We start from the raw sequence: 20,957 nt of genomic DNA, 5'->3' as shown, positions 1-20,957 counted from the left end.
CCGCAAAAAAAAAAAAAAAAAGAAAGTCACGAATGAAAAGTGCTCTAATCCAGAATGGAATAGAAATCAATTACTAGTGACCTGTGTTCCCGAGAACACCAAGAAAGCGGCTTTACTATGAGGGTCTCACACCAGGAAATTGTTTCTATCTGAAGGCTTTTGTTTTTAGAAATAAATGAACAGCGAACAAACAAAAGGTCTCAGTCATAGGCCAGAGGAACCGACAAACAAATGCTGTTCCTTCTTGTCCATTTCTTTGAATGTCTCTGTTTTTAGCTGGCTGAGCAGTCAGGCCAGAGACGAGGTCTAAGTTTCTCCCCTCAAAACATTTCAGTTAGTGAATCCAAACACAGACCCTTTCAACCGAGATGTTCTACAGGACCTGCTCAGTTTGGTCCCTTTCTTAGCTCCTTTTCTCCAGAAGCTTCCAGTGGCCCTGCTCTATTTTATCTGGCTTTCTACTCTTGAACATGGCACAGTTATATGTCTGTTACTGCAAAGAAAGCATCCACTGTCATGCCTCTCGGTTAAAAGTTCAGAATTGGAAGTGGATATCGTAGAGGAATCATTTTGAGCTTGCACATCAGATAAGGCAGGTTTCCAGAGAAAACAGAAAAATGAAACACTCACTGAAGTAAAGTCTGACATGCCAGAATGGAGGGATTTAGCAGAGCAGAGGCCAGGGCCAGAAAGACACAGGGAGAAGGGAGCATGGTACCAGCGCGCTGGTGAAGACGGAAGAAGCTGCCTGGCCAGGTAGCTCCCCTGGTCAGTTAGGGCAGTTAGGGCAGGGCAGACTTCAGGACAGGATTCTTCCAACCAGGGCAGCTCTTAGAGTTGGCCTGGATAGAAGAATGCCTGACATTTCTTTAATAAAACTGTCTACATTTCTACAATTTGAGGACAAGGGGGAAGAAAGTCAGTTCTAAGCCTCAGTCTATTCACCTGTAAAATGGGGCAAATAATTGCATCCATCCCACTGCAGTGAGGATGAGATGGTATCATTCATGGAAAATGATGTATCAATGGCAAGTGGCAATACTCAGGAAAAACGAAGGCTCTGTTTTTTCACTTTGAAGCGAAGGACCTTTCTAGCAGGTAGCTGGGGGAATGAGGCGGGACGGGAATTGCGTCACTCACTCACTCAACAGAGGGGTGCACACCTGGCTGGCGGTCGGTAGGGGGGATGCTACTGTAGGCACCTGGGCAGAATCGGTGAACACCAATTACTTTTATCAGATCGTTCCCTGGTGGGGGGCTGGAGGGAAAGGAGTGGGACAGAAAAAGGAAAGAGGGTGGAAAAGAGACCAGGGACTCGTAGAAAAATTCTGAAGGCCTGGCAATTTTCCTGAGCGTACCATCCCTGTTTAGTTTTAACATGGCTCTGATGACAAAAGCTGACGGCAGACTGTTTCAGCTGGGCAATTGGAAAAACATGATTTGGGGTTTTTTTTTTTTTTTGCTGCACCTCCAGGCTTGCAGGATCTTAATTCCCTGACTGGGAACAGAACTCGTGCCCCCTGCAGTGGAAGTGTGGAGTCCTAACCACTGCACCGCCAGGGAATTCCCAGAGAAACATGTTTTTAATCCAAAAGGCTTATTTTTTTTTAAAGCATGTTTGACTTCACATAAAGAAGTGCTTTCTCATGAGACTGAAATGGTGGCAGGTGGCCCGAGTCATGGTAGTGGCTTTCTGTCTGGAGCTTCAGTCGGTGATGGGAACGGAAGCCGGGCTGGGGAGGGAGCGAGCTTACTCAAAGCTTCTGCTGATAAAGTGTTTGCTAGATTCTGTCAGTGATTTCTGTCAACTGGGACAGAATCGAGCTATGACCAAATGCCCTTCTAGACATTTTCATTTTAGAAAAACTCAGAATTTCAAGAGAAAGAATTTCAAGCTTACAGGTTTACAGAGAAAACATCAGACTTGTTTTTCTTTTGCACAAACCAAAGCTTCACATTTCATACTTCAGAACATTACACAGGCACCTATGAAGATAGTATGTTATCAATTAAAGAGATAAAATTAAGGAGCAGCTTTTGGGGATCTCCTGTGAACCCCAGCAGATCACCCCACGCACTCCCTGGAGAACACTGAACTGTGGAACATGTTAAGAGTGTGAAGACCCCACATTATGCAAGCCAGGTATGTGGTCTAAGTCAAGACGGAAGTGGATACAGAGAATCAGAGGGTTTAAATAGAAAACTTCCTGAGTGTCCAAAATACAATTCACTTTACAGAAATATATTTTACACACAGCTTTTTTTTTTTACATCTTTATTGGGGTATAATTGCTTTACAATGGTGTGTTACTTTCTGCTTTATAACAAAGTGAATCAGTTATACATATACATATGTTCCCATATCTCTTCCCTCTTGCATCTCCCTCCCTCCCACCCTCCCACCCTCCCTATCCCACACCTCTAGGTGGTCACAAAGCACAGAGCTGATCTCCCTGTGCTATGCGGCTGTTTCCCACTAGCTATCTATTTTACATTTGGTAGTGTATATATGTCCATGCCACTCTCTCACTTTGTCACAGCTTACCCTTCCCCCTCCCCATATCCTCAGGTCCATTCCCTAGTGGGTCTGTGTCTTTAGTCCCGTCTTACCCCTAGGTTCTTCATGACATTTTTTTTCTTAAATTCCATATATATGTGTTAGCATACGGTATTTGTCTTTCTCTTTCTGACTTACTTCACTCTGTATGACAGACTCTAGGTCCATCCACCTCATTACAAATAGCTCAATTTCGTTTCTTTTTATGGCTGAGTAATATTCCATCGTATATATGTGCCACATCTTCTTTATCCATTCATCCAATGATGGACACTTAGATTGTTTCCATCACCGGGCTATTGTAAATAGAGCTGCAATGAACATTTTGGTACATGACTCTTTTTGAATTATGATTTTCTCAGGGTACATGCCCAGTAATGTAATGGGATTGCTGGGTCATATGGTAGTTCTATTTGTAGTTTTTTAAGGAACCTCCATATGTTCTCCATAGTGGCTGTACCAGTTCACATTCCCACCAGCAGTGCAAGAGGGTTCCCTTTTCTCCACACCCTCTCCAGCATTTATTGTTTCTAGATTTTTTGATGATGGCCATTCTGACTGGTGTGAGATGATATCTCATTGTAGTTTTGATTTGCATTTCTCTAATGATTAATGATGTTGAGCATTCTTTCATGTGTTTGTTGGCAGTCTGTATATCTTCTTTGGAGAAATGTCTGTTTAGATCTTCTGCCCATTTTTGGATTGGGTTGTTTGTTTTTTTGTTATTGAGCTGCATGAGCTGCTTATAAATTTTGGAGATTAATTCTTTGTCAGTTGCTTCATTTGCAAATATTTTCTCCCGTTCTGAGGGTTGTCTTTATATCTTGTTTATGGCTTCCTTTGCTGTGCAAAAGCTTTGAAGTTTCATTAGGTCCCATTTGTTTATTTTTGTTTTCATTTCCATTTCTTTAGGAGGTGGGTCAAAAAGGATCTTGCTGTGATTTATGTCATAGAGTGTTCTGCCTATGTTTTCCTCTAAGAGTTTGACAGTGTCTGGCCTTACATTTAGGTCTTTAATCCATTTTGAGCTTATTTTTGTGTATGGTGTTAGGGAGTGATCTAGTCTCATACTTTCACATGTACCTGTCCAGTTTTCCCAGCATCACTTATTGAAGAGGCTGTCCTTTCTCCACTGTACATTCCTGCCTCCTTTATCAAAGATAAGGTGACCATATGTGTGTGGGTTTATCTCTGGGCTTTCTATCCTGTTCCATTGATCTTTCTGTTTTTGTGCCAGTACCATACTGTCTTGATTACTGTAGCTTTGTAGTATAGTCTGAAGTCGGGGAGCCTGATTCCTCCAGCTCTGTTTTTCTTTCTCAAGATTGCTTTGGCTATTCGGGGTCTTTTGTGTTTCCATACAAATTGTGAAATTTTTTGTTCTAGTTCTGTGAAAAATGCCATTGGTAGTTTCATAGGGAGTGCATTGACTCTGTAGATTGCTTTGGGTAGTAGAGTCATTTTCACAATGTTGATTCTTCCAATCCAAGAACATAGTGTATCTCTCCATCTATTTGTATCATCTTTAATTTCTTTCATCAGTGTCTTATAATTTTCTGCATACAGGTCTTTTGTCTCCTTAGGTAGGTTTATTCCTAGATATTTTATTCTTTTTGTTGCAATGGTAAATAGGAGTGTTTTCTTGATTTCACTTTCAGATTTTTCATCATTAGTGTACAGGAATGTCAGAGATTTCTGTGCATTAATTTTGTATCCTGTACTTTACCAAATTCATTAATTAGCTCTAGTAGTTTTCTGGTAGCATCTTTAGGATTCTCTATGTATAGTATCATGTCATCTGCAAACAGTGACAGCTTTACTTCTTCTTTTCCAATTTGGATTCCTTTTATTTCCTTTTCTTCTCTGATTGCTGTGGCTAAAACTTCCAAAACTATGTTGAATAAGAGTGGTGAGAGTGGGCAACCTTGTCTTGTTCCTGATCTGAGTGGAAATGCTTTCAGTTTTTCACCATTGAGATGACAAAATTCAACACCCATTTATGCTAAAAACCCTGCAGAAAGTAGGCATAGAGGGAACTTTCCTCAACATAATAAAGGCCATATATGACAAATACACACAGCTCTTGAAAAAAAAATTCTGCTGCTGAAAGTGAGGCTCAGGACTTCCCTGGTGGTGCAGTGGTTAAGAATCCGCCTGCCAATGCAGGAGACATGGGTTTGCGCCCTGGTCCAGGAAGATCCCACAGGCCGTAAAGCTACTAAGCCCGTGCGGCACAACTACTGAGCCTTTGCTCTAGATCCCAAGAGCCACAACTACGGAGCCCTCATGCCACAACTACTGAAGCCCGCATGCCTAGAGCCCATGCTCCGCAACAAGAGAAGCCACCACAAGGAGTAGCCCACGCACCGCAATGAAGAGTAGCCCCTGCTCACCGCAACTAGAGAAACCCCGTGCGCAGCAACGAAGACCCAACGCGACCAAAAATAAATAATTTACATATAAAAAAAAGTGATGCTCAACTGTTCTCTGATTGGTACAATATGAAAAGATGTGTCTGTTGGAGAAGAATGTGAAGAAAATCATGACCATCATGAATACTATTATAATAATTGACCTGCTACTAAGGGATTTGGGGCATTCTAAAATGCATTTTACGAATGTGTTTCCAGTGATAAAGAGTATTCAGAACTCCAACTCGAAGGTGTTCATCACAGCTGGTCAACTCCTGCTGGTCTCATTGAAAACCCACTAATATGAATCAACCCCCTCCCCACATACAGACCACTCCCCATGAAGGGGTTGTGAGTTGATTTCCTCACTATGCAGACACTAGAGTAAGGCCAGTCATTCCTTTGACTGAGTCATTTGCCTTATCTTGTAAGATGACTTTTCATTTGATTATGACCAGAAGACAAATTTTGGCCTGGTCTAGGGTTTAATAATACAAAGTACCAGTCTCTTAAAAAGCTCTGCTATCATCACATCTTCAAAGCTGTCTTTACTGAGCTCTCATATATCAATACTTGTGCAAGGGATTGGCTTGTGTAGGAAAGGGAATGAGTCCATCCCTAGCCTCTCAAAGTGTGTCGCAGCACAGGACACAGGCAGATAGAGGAGAGAAAACTAACAGATAGAGACCCACAGGACAATACAAGACCTGGTGCACTGGAACGATCAAGTTCCACCAAGTCCCTGGATGCAACCCTCACTGGTCACGGACTGGGAAGGGGAGGGAACCCGGCCTGGATTACACGGGAAGGAATCACAGAGGGAGATGCACAAAGTGCAGAGGGCAGGGGCAAGGGCAGAGGAGTGAAGAATGGGGCTTGGGTTGGTGGAGGGGGAGAGGAGGGGCAGTGGGAGACCTGGGGCAGATGCAGAGGCAGGGGAGTGGGGTCCTGGGAAGAGGCAGCTGTAGAAGGGCGGTCATTTTTAGCAGCACCATGGAGTGTACTGCAAACAATGGTGGAATGAGAAGGGCCAATAAGAAGGTGTGAACTCCTTTTGGCAATGAACAGTGTCTGATGGAGGGAATGACTGGTGTCTTATGGAAGGAATAGCCATGTAAAGAGCTGGCATGAACAAACAAGGTAGGGAGTCTAGATCTTGCAGGAGGAGCAAAGAAAGTGGCTTATCTCAGGGAGATGAGAAAGGGCTGTCTCCATCGTGAAACACTGAATTTAGGTCTTTTTATGCCAGTCCTTTGAAAACCCATTTTCAAAAAAACTTTGGGGGCACTTTAATTAAAAACTGTTTTTATTGGGGTAAAAATTATATATATATATATATATATATATAAAACTAAATTTGTCATTTAAACCATTTTTTTAGTGTACAATTCAGTGGCATTAATTATTCATGATGTTGTATAACCGTCACCATGGTCTCTTTCCAGAACATTCTCATCATCCCAAACAGAAACTCTTTTAACCATTACACAGTAACTCCCCACTTTCCCCTCCACCTGGGAACCCTGGAGTTAAACAATAATGCCCCATTTTCTCCAGCCCCTGGTAACCTCTATTCTGCTTTCTGTCTCTGTGAATTTGACTATTCTAGGTACCCCACATAAGCGGAATCATACAGTATTTGTCTCTTTATGTCTGGCTTATTTCACTTAGCATGGTCTTCAAGGTTCATCCATATTGTAGCATGTATCAGAACTTCATTCCTTTTCATGGCAGAATGATATTCCGTTGTATGAATACATCACAGTTTGTTTATCCGTTCATCTGTTGATGGATACGTGGGTTGTTTCCACCTTTTCTGTGTTGTGAGTAGTGCTGCAGTGAACACTGGCACACAAATATGGTCATTCTATGTTCAGCTTTTTGAGGAACTACCAAACTTTCTTCCATAGTTGCTGTACTATTTTAATACATTCCCACCAAAAATGCGGGAGGGTTCCAATTTCTCCACATCCTTACCAACACATTATTTTCCATTTTTTTGGTAATAGCGATCCTAATGGGTATGAAGCGGTCTCTCAGTGTGGTTTTGATTTGCATTTCCCTAATGACTAACGATGCTGAACATCTTTTTTATGTGCCTTTTGGCCAGTTTTGGAGAAATGTCCACTCAAGTCCTTTGCCCATTTTTATGGGGTAATTTCATTTTGCATGGACCTGTTCACAGGACTCAATTTAGCTGTCAACAGCATTGACTTATTATATAGGACTGGAATGGTTATTAGAGGGCTGTAGGACTCTTGGGTTCATTTTAACCAACTTGAAAGAAATCTTTGATTTTCCTGTTTAAGAAAAACCTTCCCAGTCTAAACGGCATGACTGCATGGCTCTCTAGAAAACAATCAAGGAGGTTTAGCATTTAAGTAAGACGTGCTCAGTGAGTTGACAACCTAAAAGTGGAACAAATTAAATATGCATTCACTTACTCCTCAAAGGTTAACTGAACACATCCTATGTGCCAGACACAATTTTAAGTTTTTTGGATACAGCAGATACTAGACAGAGTCCTTGCTTACATTGTACTTCTTGGGAGAAGAGTGACAGTAAACAAACATGTAACGGAATCTGGTTGGAATGACTGTGATGAAAAAAATAAAACAGGATAAGTAAGGTAATGGGATTATGAGGGGGAGCCTCAGCAGATGAGATGATCTTTTGAGTGGAGACCTGCATGAAGTGAGGGAACAAGCCAAATTAATAGCAAGTGTCAGGTAGAGCAGTAGTTCAGGTGGACAAAAAAGCATTTGCAAATGCCCCGGGAGGGTGTGTGCCTGGCTGGACCAGGAACAGCAGGAAGGCCTGTGTGACGAGCACAGCGAGGAGAGGCTGGAGTATAAACTCACACAACTGATGACATAATTTACCCAGATTGTGAGTTAACATGCACCTGCAGCTCCAGGACCGTGTGATACTGACTTTAGGTTCGTAGTGGACATAACATTTTAAATAATAAGCACTTCATACTATTTTTATCACCAGGCAGGAAATATAATATTTGCCGTAAGAGTTTTTAATTTTTACATTTTTTTTTTTTTTTGCCATTCTTGAATTTTTTTTTTTTTTAACTTTTATTCATTTGAGATGAGAACTGCTTTCTCTTCTTTCCTGTAGTAAGCGCTAATGGCCCCTGTGCTTCCAAGCGTGTGCTGGTCTGCTGGATGCCAAGGACCCTCCTAGGCTCTGCCTCCATACTGGGGGTGGACCAAGCTAATAAGGTGGTTAGCCCCCAAAGTGGCCAGGGCAGGGACTAGACTTCCCCCCGCCCGCCTCTTAAAAGTGCACAGAATCACCTGGAAATCTCATTAAAAGGTGATTCTCATTGGGTAGGTGTGGGGTGGGGCCTCACCCTGCATTTCTAACAAGCTCTCAGGTGATGCTCATACTGCTGGTTGTTGAGTGGCAAGGTCAGAGATCGTTCAAGACCAAGATGAAGTCCAGCGCCTCAGCAAGGCTCCCCGGGCCCGCACGTGGGCTCAGTCTCACCCCAACCCCTCCTCCTACTGTCTCCTCAGCAGCCCTGCCCTGGATCCTAGGCCTAAAACACACTGCGGCCCCCGGCCTCCACGTGCTCCATTTCGTCCAGCCAACCCGTGTCATCCTACTCAACCCTGGAGCCTAAGTCAACCAGTCTGACACATGACCTTGCCCACACTGGCCACTTTGGTTTAACCTCAGATCTCACACCTGGACTGGTTAGCCCCTTGCGCTAGATGATCTCACATCCACCAGGACTGTCTCCTGTCCCAATCCCTTTGATTCTCTACGGTTGTCTTTCGTGTGTCTGCTCCTCCTGGTAGACTGAAAGCTTGCAACTAGGCCCTCAGCACACCGCCCCTCCCCCCAGTCGCCTGTCCCCAGCATTTTTCAACAGATGGTCCTACACCACTTTCAGGGTCACCCCCCGCTCAGGATCCTTGATTAACTCGCCGGCATTCCAAGCCCCCTAACCTGGTTTTGCGTCCCCCGTGCCTGCTGACCACCCACACGCCACTCTACTAAGCACGCCTGCTCCTGTGCCAACCCTGTCCCCATGCTTTGCTCGGCTCTCCCCGCCTCTATCACCAATCCAAACGCCAGCCCTCCCTCCTGACTCGGCCCGTCCCACCTCTCCTGGGGAGCCCCGCCCGGGGACTCTGACCCACGAGACCCTCCACCCTTCCTGTATCCCACCATGTATCTCATGTATCCCACATCTCACACGCTCTGATGGCCTCACAGGGCCACATGCAAGGACATCAACTAGATTCGAAGTTTCCGGAAGGATAAGCCAGTGCTGGCGACTGAGCAGGTGCCCACAGGATTCTGGACCTGGGGGGAGATGCAGCAGGGGGACCCTCCCCGTCGAGGTGGCTAGGGCACCAGGCACCACTGCCCTGGCCTCCAGAATAATCACTGTCATGCTCGGCACCCTTCATCTATCTTGCTTTTCAAGACTTTACACCCCACACCTAGTGCTATCCCTGGACTTGTTTGAACTCATCTCTTCTTCCCTTTTTTTTTTCTTTTTAACACAGTTGAGCTTCATCTTCTCTTGTCTCAGCCACAACTAACCTACACTTTTTTAAAAAACAAACCATAATTTAAAAAGAGTCATGTACCACAATGTTCACTGCAGCTCTACTTACAATAGCCAGGACGTGGAAACCACCTAAGTGTCCATTGACAGACGAATGGATAAAGAAGATGTGGCACATATATACAATGGAATATTACTCAGCCATAAAAAGAAACGAAATTGAGCTATTTGTAGTGAGGTGGATGGACCTAGAGTCTGTCATACAGAGTGAAGTAAGTCAGAAAGAGAAAAACAAATACTGTACGCTAACACATAGATATGGAATCTAAAAAAAAAAAGGTTCTGATGAACCTAGGGTCAGGACAGGAATAAAGACGCAGACGTAGAGAATGGACTTGAGGACATGGGGAGGGGAAGGGTAAGCTGGGACGAAGTGAGAGAGTGGCATGGACATATATACACTACCAAATGTAAAACAGATAGCTAGTGGGAAGCAGCCGCATAGCACAGGGAGATCAGCTCGGTGCTTTGTGACCACCTAGAGGGGTGGGATAGGGAGGGTGGGAGGGAGGGGGACGCAAGAGGGAAGAGATATGGGAACACATGTATATGTATAACTGATTCATTTTGTTATAAAGCAGAAACTAACACAAGGTTGTAAAGCAATTATACTCCAATAAAGAATTTTAAAAATATATAAAACGAACTCAACCACTCAAAATTATTCGGTACCTTTAAGCGCTGCACTGTGCCAGGTACGGGAATCTGACTCTCCTCCACTGCCATGTTCACAGAGCAGTGCCTCTCGATCCTTACCGTGAAAAAGAATCAACGGGAAATCTTTCTAAAATGCAGATTTTCTAACAAGCTCCCAGGTGATGCTGACACTGCTGGTCTTTGAGTAGCAAGGTCAGAGATTACATTAAAGACCGAGAGCCAGAACTTTCTCATGTTCCCAAACGCTGTACAGTTGTCTCCATTTACGTAATGGACATTGAGAACAACCTCGCCCATCACTGGAGACAGACACCATTTATCTTGAGTGGGCCTCCTGCAACACCTACTGCGTGCCAGGCACCATGCTTGAGGCTTTCCCTTCCTCATATTTCTGCTTCCTCACAAGGAGACAAGGCAGCCCATTCAGATAGTTACTGATAAGCCGACTGGCACAGTGCCAGACACAGAGCAAATGCTCGAATTCTAGGTAAATTAATGAATAACTTTTCCTGAAGGACTTGTGACCTTATAACTTCCCTTTACAGAAAACTGTGATGGTTTCCTACTAGCTCTGAATCAAATTCACACTCCCAAGCGTAGACTTGGAAAGGTTGCACCAATTGGGGGCAAAATTAGAGACACCCTGGGGGAAAGGGGTTGCAAAATCAGGATCAGAAATCTCTTCCTGGGCTCAAATTGTCTTTTCTAATAGGGATAGAACACAGGTCCGCCTAATCAACACACAACACAGCTGCTCCAGCCTCTTATGCTGTCCCTCGTGCTGGGAACAGAATGCCTCTCACACTGGATGAGGCCCCTTTCACCAGGCCACCCTGGACTCGCTGTTCAGGCACAGAGCAGCCGGGTGCCGGTCACACCTGCATTCCCTTGCCCGTGAGGACTGCTCCATGCAGTTAAGATGACTGGTTGTGGGCTTCCCTGGTGGCGCAGTGGTTAAGAATCCGCCTGCCAATGCAGGGGACACGGGTTTGAGCCGTAGTCCGGGAAGATCCCGCATGCCCGTGGAGCAACTAAGCCCGCGCACCACAACTACTCAGCCTGCGCTCTAGAGCCCGTGAGCCACAACTACTGAAGCCTGTGTGCCTAGGGCCCGTGCTCTGCAACAAGAGAAGCCACCGCAATGAGAAGACCACGCACCACAACGAAAAGTAGCCCCTGCTCGCCACAGCTAAAGAAAGCCCACGTGGCAACGAAGACCCAATGCAGCACGCCCCCCAAAAAAAGTCCTCCTTCTAGAACTTGCAATCTCCTAAAAAAAAAAAAAAAAAGACTGGTTGTGCATTCTAGTGCTTTGGTTATTTGTAATTTTACAACTAAGTAGGACCTCAACGGCCTGGTCACAGGGATCCCAACTGGGACACAGAAAACCTAAGCCCATCAGAAGGGGCACTTTCCCCCCACCCCACCCTGTCCAGGACAGAGCCTGACAGGTGGCAGAAGTGGGATAAACATGGCCTGTGAACTGTCTTGACAAACGCAGGAGCAGGGCTATAGTCAGTGGTAGAGTACAGTTTATTTCTGATGGGGGTGTGTGTGGCATAGAGGAGTCAGAGATGCCTTTGCTTCAGGAAGTGGCAAAGATGATTCAAAATGTCACATTTCTTTTCCTCCTGAGTCAGGGACCAACTGGCACATGGACCCTATGCTGAGACTGCTCAGGGTGCCTGTTTAAACTCAGCCTTAAAGTCATAGTGTTCTTCCTTCTGCTCAATGACAGTTAACAACAGAAAGGCCTCAATGAATGTACCTCCTTGAGCCGAGCCCCGCGAATGCAAACTGGTTATGCTATTTCCCAAAACGCTAAAAGAGCTTGCTTCTGCCCACCCCCCCCCCCCACCATGTCCTGGAAGTTTGTTTCTCTGCTGCTTACCTGTCGTACAGGTGACTGCATAAGCAGTTTCCCTGAGGGGTTAATGCCATGCCACTGGGGCGGACACGTGGGAGCGGTTCCAGCTCGCCACTTATGAGCTGTGCAAACTGGACCTCTCTGTGCCTCACTTTTCTCATCTTCCTGGCAAGGTGGAGTGAGGATTAGAGAAAATCTATGTAAAGCACCTAGCACATGCCTGGCACACAGGACGGAGTCAGCAAGAGGCAGGTGCTTTCAGTACGTTAACCACATATATTAACTTACAGCTGAGCTCAAAATCTTTTTATGGAATCCCACGTCTACAGCAACGGTTCTCAAACTCGAGTGTGCGTCGGAATCCCCTGCAGAGGTGGTTAAACGGTGTCTGATATAGTGGGCCTGGGGTGGGGCCCGAGAACATGCATTTCTAACAAGTTCCCAGCTGCGGATGCTGGGTCCAGGGCCCCCCCCTCCACAGGGCAGAGTTCCAACACCCTCCTGAGGTTTGTCCGTGACTAACCAGCACCCCTCCCATCCCCAGCTGGCCTTGGCCTCTCCTGGTCTCTGGCCAGCTCTGGGCCCCGGACAAACGGACAGGACTTGAGTTTCTCCTGTTTGGCTCTGCTTGTCCCACCTCTGCCCCTTCCCCTGCTCACTCTGCCCTCAGACTCATGACTGTCCCTCCAGGCCCAGACAGGCGCCACCTGCCCAGCTCTCCACGGCAACCCTGCGCGCTCTGCGCTCCCGCGGCGTCTTGCTCTCGGAAGCTTTAGACCTACTTAACTGCAAGGACTGAAGACGGGGCTGTCTTATTTTCCCTACTAGGTGGGGAACTCTCCAGGGCACAGGCTGTGGGGTAAGTCTGACGTTTTCCAGAGTGTCTTATGGAAGTGCAAAACCAGGGTCCAGAGAATTGAAAGGAAAAAAGGCTGACAGAGAGGTTAAAGGAAGTAGCATGAATAACCCGAGCAAGGGGAAGTAGTGGGCTGACAATCTTCAACGAGAGAAACACAAAAATAAAGAAGACGTTGGCCAACTGATCTTTACCCCCATGAAAGAATAAATTTGAGGAAACGGAGTCAAATTGTGACACAGTATTAGATTCTGCTATAGGGAAGTTCCTGCCACTGGGAATTGTTAAATAAAAATAAAGAAGACGTTGGCCAACTGATCTTTACCCCCATGAAAGAATAAATTTGAGGAAACGGAGTCAAATTGTGACACAGTATTAGATTCTGCTATAGGGAAGTTCCTGCCACTGGGAATTGTTAAATAATGTAGTGGAGTAGCAAGGGTGGGTGTGAATAATCTCTACAAGGCTTGAAAAATGGAACAGATTCTCAATTCCCATGAACGTTTCAGACATGATCCTGTTCTTCTACCTTGGGTACAAAATTGAGAACCCTCGACAGATATTTTTTCAACTGGATGTGAATTTGGTGGCTGTTTGTGCTACTTAAGGATACACTTCTAAGTTAGTTGCTAAGGATGTTCCAAGAAGGAACAAATATTTTTTAAAACTCAGAACCTTAGAAAAGTGGCTCATTTCCCATTCTGGGGGTGGGTAACGAGAACCCAGGCCAGCAAATGCTGCAGCGCTAATAGGATTTGTGAGATAGCACATGTCCACTCTCCCTGCTTGCCAGGTTTAACCATCACATTCACAAAAAGTTAGAGTTTTTCTTCCTCATTTTTAATGGAAAGTCTTCAAATTTCTGGTAGCTGGAGGAAGTGGCTCTTGTACTCTCAACACTGCACAGGAAATGTAATGAGTTATTATTACTCTGATGAACAGAAAGGGTAGTTTTTGCAGTCGGTTCTTCCTACCACTTGGAAACCTGGCAGCTCTCTGACTTTGCTTGTGCCAGACGGGCCTCTGTGTCACCTGCTAGCCTAGGACTTTTTGCAGTGGGGAGCAGAAGCGGGGGTGGGCAGAGAGGAAGGGAAACACTCAGCTGAGGCACTAATAGCCACCAGGAAAAGGTGTCTCATGCAAGCAAAAAGTTTTTGCTGAGCTGTGGGTCCAAGGTAAACACTGCTTCTGCTGGGGGCAGGTGACCTATCTCAGGCCAGCGTGGGAAGACCACGGTGCAGGCCACACCAGCTCTGATGCTGGACTCTTTGGGGGGGTCACTGACTGCTTATCTCTTTAGTCCTGAGTTTTAAAACTCTGCCTACATCCTGAACCTCTGATTCAAAGACACCTTTAGGTCAGGAAATGGCTCTGAATTGCAGAGCACACAAATTTCCTGCAGAGCCAATGCCTTGGGGCTCTTAGCTTGTTTTTTAACCCCAGTGGGGTCTAAGGACCTTTGCCTCCCAGTAAGATAATCCAAAGCAGATGCGATTCCATATCCTAAACTGCGACCTTCTTTATTGTTTGTTTGGGGAAAAAACAATCCTTCTTTACTTGAACCTGAACCTGCTTTGATTCTGATTTGGACTAAGACAGAAGTTTCCTTAATAAACTGTGAAAAAATACAATCAAATGGTCAGCTGTCCTGTTTTGACATCTACCACATTTTTTTTTTTTTTAATAATAGGTCCAACCACATCCTTTGCCCTGTATCTTCGGCGCCCAGCACAGCCTGCTGGCTCTGAAATCGCTCCTGCACTTCTTTCTCTTGCCACCCTCCTGACCCGATTCAAGCCGGTACCAGCTCTTCCCCAAAGCAGGGGCTGTGGCCTCCTTACCACGCCCTGGACCCCCTCCTCCCCCCAGCGCCATGGCACCCTTCCCCATGACCTCCACATCTGACCACGTCCCTCCCCAGCTCACAATACACGGAGATAAAATCTAAACTGTTTTCCTTGCACAGAAGGCCCTTGAGTGCTGGCCCCGCCCCCCACCTGCCCTTGGAGCCCAGGAACACTGTCCTCTTCCGAGTCGCCTGAAAACGCCGCACTCGGTCTGGTCTCCCCACCGTTCCCCCCACCAGGCAGAGCACAAACCAGTCTTGATCCCCTAGCCCACATGCTGCCCCCTTGCCCCTCTTTCTGTGCTTTGGACACACACAACCGCACGGTAAGGAAAAGGGGGTATTTTCCGCCGGCACTTCCAGGCCGGTTAAAGCGCTCTTGTCCTGGGCGCCCACCACACTCTGAAAGCACTCTTGATGGCAGGAGTGTCCCACCGCATTCTGTCTGCACGCATCTAGGCCGAGCGCTTCCGGGAGACGGGGGCTACGCCCCTGCTCTCCGTCTCCTTAGCCTGCTGCAGGGCGGCCCACCTGGAGGAGGCGCTCGCTTCGTTGAGCTAAACGAGCACATCTAACACAAACGCAGTCCTCTTTCTCACTGTTGACCGCCGTGCCCTGGACGTGGCAGCCCACAGAAATCCCAGGCTGGGGGGCGCCGGTGGCGCACAGGACAAAGACAGAGAGCAGGTTAGCACACATGCACGCAGACGCGCTGAGACGGCTGCCGGGCGATGAGCGGGGCCAGCAGCCGCTGCCCACGAGAGGGAGGGCAGGGCGCCGGGGAGCCGCGCCCGCCGGGCTCGCGGGCAGGACGCAGCCTGACGGCGCCTCTCGGAACCAGGGCAGAGGAACCGCTGGGCTGCGCGTAACCAAGCCCGCCGCCCACTCAGTGTTAAACCTCAAATGCGCACTGAGAACTTCAGGCCCACCCGCTCTCCTGTTTTGCTGAAGTCCACTGTCTCTCTCGTGGTTTCTTCAGGCTCGGGGCTTGGGTTTGGGGGGTAGAAAGGAGGAGTTGAGCTTAATCTGTGTTCCTAGCGGTGGGTCCTACAGAAAGCTCCCACGCGGCAGCCAGAGGGAAACACGAAGATTAGGTGCCCAACTTCCTACAAACCAGGTGGAGAATTTACAGGCGCTTGCAGGGAGAATCACCTGGCGCGCGAATCCCACCCACGCCGGCTCTGGGGGCCGGGAGGTGGGGTCAGGTATGCTTCCCTTGGGGGCTGGGGGGCGGCCGCTGCAGGGAGACAGCAGCCAGGCCACAGCTGTCCTGGCGGCCACCTGGCCCGAGGGTAGATGCCCTGGGGGGTGACTCACTCGTAGAGAGGGCAACTGTCAGGGCGGGATGCAGATCCAATCCACAGGAGTCCGCCCAGACAGCATCCTCTGGACACACCATGTGGAAAAACACACCACTATCATTTTCCATGCGCTTCAAAGATAGGAAAATAGCATGGGGGGAATTTTAATACTGATCTGGCAGAGAAAGTTCACGTGGTACCTTCTTCAAACAATACTCTGAAAAGGAGGCCCTGGTTTGGAACTCCCCTTTTCATGGCCTCATAAAACACTGATTTATTGACCTTCAAAGACATGCCTTTATTGTTTCAGTTTTCCTGGCATATGAATTTCTGGTAGATAACTGAAAAAGCAAGCTCATATTTCCTTATCAACACGGAGAATATGTTCATATTACAGATGTGCCATTTTCGGGGGAAGTGGTGGGAAGGAAATAACAGGGAAGGCATTTGAAACATTTATCAACAAAGTGAACGAAAAGGACACTGATCCCCAAGTCTGTGATTCTCCAAACGAAGTAGTAACTTATGGCCAAGTCTTCCCACTAGGATGGCCTGGCAGGGCAGGAAGACAGCCGGGGCAGGGGCGGTCACCTACCTACCCTACAGTCCCAGTCCCACCCAGGGGATTTCCTCTGCGGGGTGTCCCCACAGGCCTTCCAGGGCCCCACGGCTTATCTGTTTCTGATTAGTCTACATTACCACCTCAACAAGGGCCATACAAGTGTTATCTCAAAAACTATAAATGTTTAGTGTCCTGTCTGTCATGGGGTTTCTTGAATTAAGCTAGCTTTCCAGATAGCTTTGTGCTCTCTATACAGTCATAAACATATGTGGGTTTTCTCTTTTTGGCAAGATTCCTTTAGGCCTAAACCACTGACGCCACCCTCTCAGATAGAAAGCTTTCTTCCCCACAACAGCCTCTTGGGATCATTCCCTCTCTGACCCTTGATTTCCTACCCATCCTCCGAAGACCGCTTCAGAAGCCCCCTCCTCCAAAAGTCCTCCCTGATTCCTCCAACTATATTCCCTCCTTCCTCCACCACCCTCTGCGCTTCTCGTATCATAGGCTGCGTCATTATTATCACAGCTTCACCTGTCTCATCCTCTTGACTGGGCCGTGACCTGTGAAGATCCAGCTATGTCTTCGCCTTGTTTCTCACCAGCACAAGGTTTTACATCCCAAATATGTTTGCTGGCCTGGGTAGGAGTGAATCTGCCCTTAGGTCTTGGATATCTAGGGATAAACATGGCTGGGTGATCAATTACCTCAATGAAAACAGCCTGCTCCTAGAGTTTCTTACTTGGAATAAACAGCAGAACTATCAACATAAAAATTTTAAATGTTTTTTTCTGTAGGCAAATACTCTTCTTATGTCTGAACTCAGATTCCCTCACACAGGCGCAGAGAGATATAAGCACAGAGATGTTTTAAAAGGCAAAACTTACAGCCCCCCAGGTAAGTTTAAATCGATTTAATACAATGTAATCGATTTAATACAATACTTGCAGATAAAGCACTTTCCAGAAGCTGTTTTTGCCAACTATTTTACAAAACCAATACCTCCTCCATCCTCCACACTCAACAGTTCTTTAAGCCTTGCCCAGTGTGTGGTAACTAATCGGCAGTGCAATTCCTTTCTTTGAACTAATAGATCAGGTTGGCCGAAGAAGCAGTAATTGAACAGAGTGCTTGTAACCACAGTATCTTTGGGGGGTAATACTACAACATTACATCTAGCTCCACCTTTCAGAATTAATAGATTTCCACTGGGGAGACTAGGCACAAACTTACATCATTTGATTAGAGCCATCCCAATATCATTTGATTGTTTCCTGTTTAGGTATGATTTAAAAACGCACATAATATAATTAGCCAAAAGGGAAAGGCGGGGCGGGGGGGAGATAGCACTTGCTGAAAGATAGCTCTGAGAAATAAATGTTTTGATAGCAAATGAGTTCATGTTAGAACGTACTGCATTTTACACATATATGTACATATGTAGTTTTTGCAATAACACTGTGAGATGCTTTTTTTTTTTTTTTTTTTTTTTTTGCGGTACGCGGGCCTCTCACTGCTGTGGCCTTTCCCGTTGCGGAGCACAGGCTCCGGGCGCACAGGCTCTGCGGCCATGGCTCACGGGCCCAGCCGCTTCGCGGTATGTGGGATCTTCCCGGACCAGGGCACGAACTCGTGTCCCCTGCATCGGCAGGCGGACTCTCAACCACTGCACCACCAGGGAAGCCCCGAGATGCTTTTTTTTAAACTGTGTAGTGAGCAGGTCTTTCTCAGGTGGCTAGCTGTTCACTGGAGCCCTAGTCCTGTAGTTCAAATAAGGCAGCAGCACCCTGTCCAACCTGTTGAACACTTAATTAAGCAACACCTGAAGTGTTTAAAATGAAAAATTCCAGCAGGCTTTTCCGCCTTCTTTGCCCTCAACCATTCCTTGAGACTCATACAAGTAGAAACGAAATAGACAATCTTCCTGAGAATTGTCTGCTCCAGCCTTATAGCACGTTCCTGTTATTTCTGTCAAGGCTCTAATCCCAGGCTGGCTTCCCCCTCTCTCCTCACTCCAAACACAGTTCTCCAAGTGCTGTTCCCCTTGTCTTCTTGGGGTCTCGAGCTGTTCCCCCAAAAGCTGTTAACAAGAGCCTAAGCCAGTCTTACAGAGAAGGAAAATCTGAAACTACTGAAACCCAGAAAACCACCAATATCTACCCTTCCCTACAAGGCTTTCATAGTATTTGTGGTGCTGGGCTTCCTACACTACAGCTCTCCTCCGGGGAGGGCAGAAAACCAGTAACTGGTTTTATTTATTTGGCAGCTGTACCGAGTGATCGTGTAAAGAAATCTCTTCTGAGAGGACTTGGGGTGGGGAGGACAACAGGACATAGGAAGATGCTCTTGTTCTGGCACCCCCCCAGACCTCTTCATGCCCTTTATCAGCCCTGTGGGCCGCCAGGGGAGCCCCGGGTGCCTCCTGGGTTGGGAGCCCCAGCAGGGCCTGGCCCCAGTGAGACTAACCACTGCCCGTTGTGCCCGCCGGCCCGTCCCAGTCCCATTCCGGCTGAGCGCACGGAGGACAGGGCTGTTTCTGGCTCCCCTACTGGCTTGAAGCACCCCAGGTCCCTTGGTGTCTCCAACTGTGAACACTATTTTGTCCTAACATCATCAGAGGGTTCTGAGAACAAGTGATTCTATGTCATTCTGGGCCAGAACCTGAGCCGGTGGACCTTAAACTGTAGGGAGGAGTTGGAGGGGAGAAGGGAGACATAAAAAAGAGGGGAGCATAAGAAAGAAATCTAATGTCAGCCTTTCTGAAGAAACTACCAAATCCTGTTTCACCACACGCCCGGGAGGCGAGCATCGCTCTAGTCTTCAGACTACCAGCGAAGCTGAGGTGGGGAGAGCGTGTAAAGCCCAGTTAGAGGGAAGGACCGAGAGCTCCGGCGGGTCCAAAATGGCCCGAAAGGAGAAATCGTATGTTGGGATGGTTACTTAACATGGGCACTGTCCGCGGCTCCTAATTTTTCCCTCGCTTCTTCTCCTGTTCGCGGGGGAAGGGTCTGTGTCCACGCCGCTGCCTCCGCAGCAGCTACACTGCGGGGGCACCTCGCAGACGCTCCAGAAATGTTTAGAGAATAAACGGCACCACCAAAGCCTGCCACTAAGTGGGACTTTTGGAAGCGCCCGTGTCCGGGTGCCGGGGTCCCGCAACTCCCCGTTCTGCACCCCAGTTCCCCTCCACTCGCCCGTTCCCTCCTTCCACCATCCAACGCGCACCCCCCCAGCTCTCCGCCCTCCAAATCCTCAGCTCCTGCGGCTCCGTCCAGGTCTCGGGACGTCTGGCAGCCGCCGCGCCGCGTCCTTCCCCAGTTCCCGCGAAGGCGTCGGGCGCGGGACCCGGCGCGCGGGGAGCGGGAGCTGGGGCGGCCCCCCTTACCTGCAGCCGGCCGAACAGCGCGCAGAGCGCAAGCAGCGCGGGCAGCGGGCGGCGCCGCCGGGCGCGCGGGGCCATGGCGCGGAGGGGCGGGCTGGGCGGCCCGCTCTGCGGCCTCTGCTGCCCAGGCGACGCGGCAGCTCGTGGCCTCGGGGTCGGTCCTCCCCGCCGCCTCCGGGCCCCGCCCCGCCCCGCCCCGCCCTGCCCCGCCGCCGCCCGGCGCCGCCCCGCCCCGCCCCGCCCCGCGCCGGGCACCTGTTCCCGCCCGCCCGCCCGCCAGGTGGTGCCCGAACGAGGCGGGCGGTGTCCGCTTCCCGCGCCTTGTTGGGGGGTGGGGGGACGGAAAGGATGCCGGGAGGTGAGGGTCGCGGGGGGCGACCTGGGGTGTTCTCCGCGCCCGCCGCCCGCGTCTTCTGCCGCACTGTGCACCCCTGTACGCAGGTTTGCCTGCGACCTGCCTTCGGGTGTCTTTCACGGTCACAGACGCGGCCGGCCTGCATCCCAGGACTGTTGGGGCCGGGCTCCCGGGGAAGGAAGACAGCCCGGCGGCCTGGCCCCCGCCTCGCGCCCGCGCTCAGGCTTCCCGGCGGGGCCTCCCAAAGTAGGTGCACCTCGACCAAGAGTTAACGAGGAGAGGGTCTCCATCGGAGATTCCATAGAGCTCAGTAAAAGGATCAACCCAATATAACGTCGAGCACGCTTCATCATATCCCTCGTTCAGTCTTCCGGCCAGAAGCCACTTCCTCTTGCCTCCTCCAAGCTGTCAGCCGCCACGCTGTCTCCGCCCCCTGCCTCATGTGCTTAGGAGTACGTCAGCTCTCACGTGCCAGGTGGATGCTGGATGCACACGTACACCCAAGCCTTTGCACAGATAACTTTTCTGTGTGAAAACACTGGTCCTCAGGTCAATAGAATGTATTGTTTTGA

The 20,957-nt window shown here is 48.4% G+C and overlaps 1 protein-coding gene across 1 annotated transcript in view; it reads right to left on the bottom strand.

The window, feature by feature from the left end:
- Nucleotides 1–20,129, bottom strand: part of TNFRSF11A (TNF receptor superfamily member 11a) — a 57,096-nt gene extending 36,967 nt beyond the window's left edge. Inside the window, exon 1 of the mRNA XM_060029561.1 lies at nt 20,034–20,129. Within this exon, the coding sequence (XP_059885544.1) occupies nt 20,034–20,108 (75 nt within the window). The 5' untranslated portion in view covers nt 20,109–20,129. The remainder of the gene's footprint in view (nt 1–20,033) is intronic.
- Between the last annotated feature and the right edge of the window lie 828 nt (nt 20,130–20,957).

Source organism: Delphinus delphis, chromosome 13 (assembly GCF_949987515.2).
Source record: "Delphinus delphis chromosome 13, mDelDel1.2, whole genome shotgun sequence".
Lineage (NCBI taxonomy): Eukaryota > Metazoa > Chordata > Mammalia > Artiodactyla > Delphinidae > Delphinus > Delphinus delphis.
Note: the sequence above shows the minus strand (reverse complement) of the source record. Positions and strands in the feature narration are given on the sequence as shown.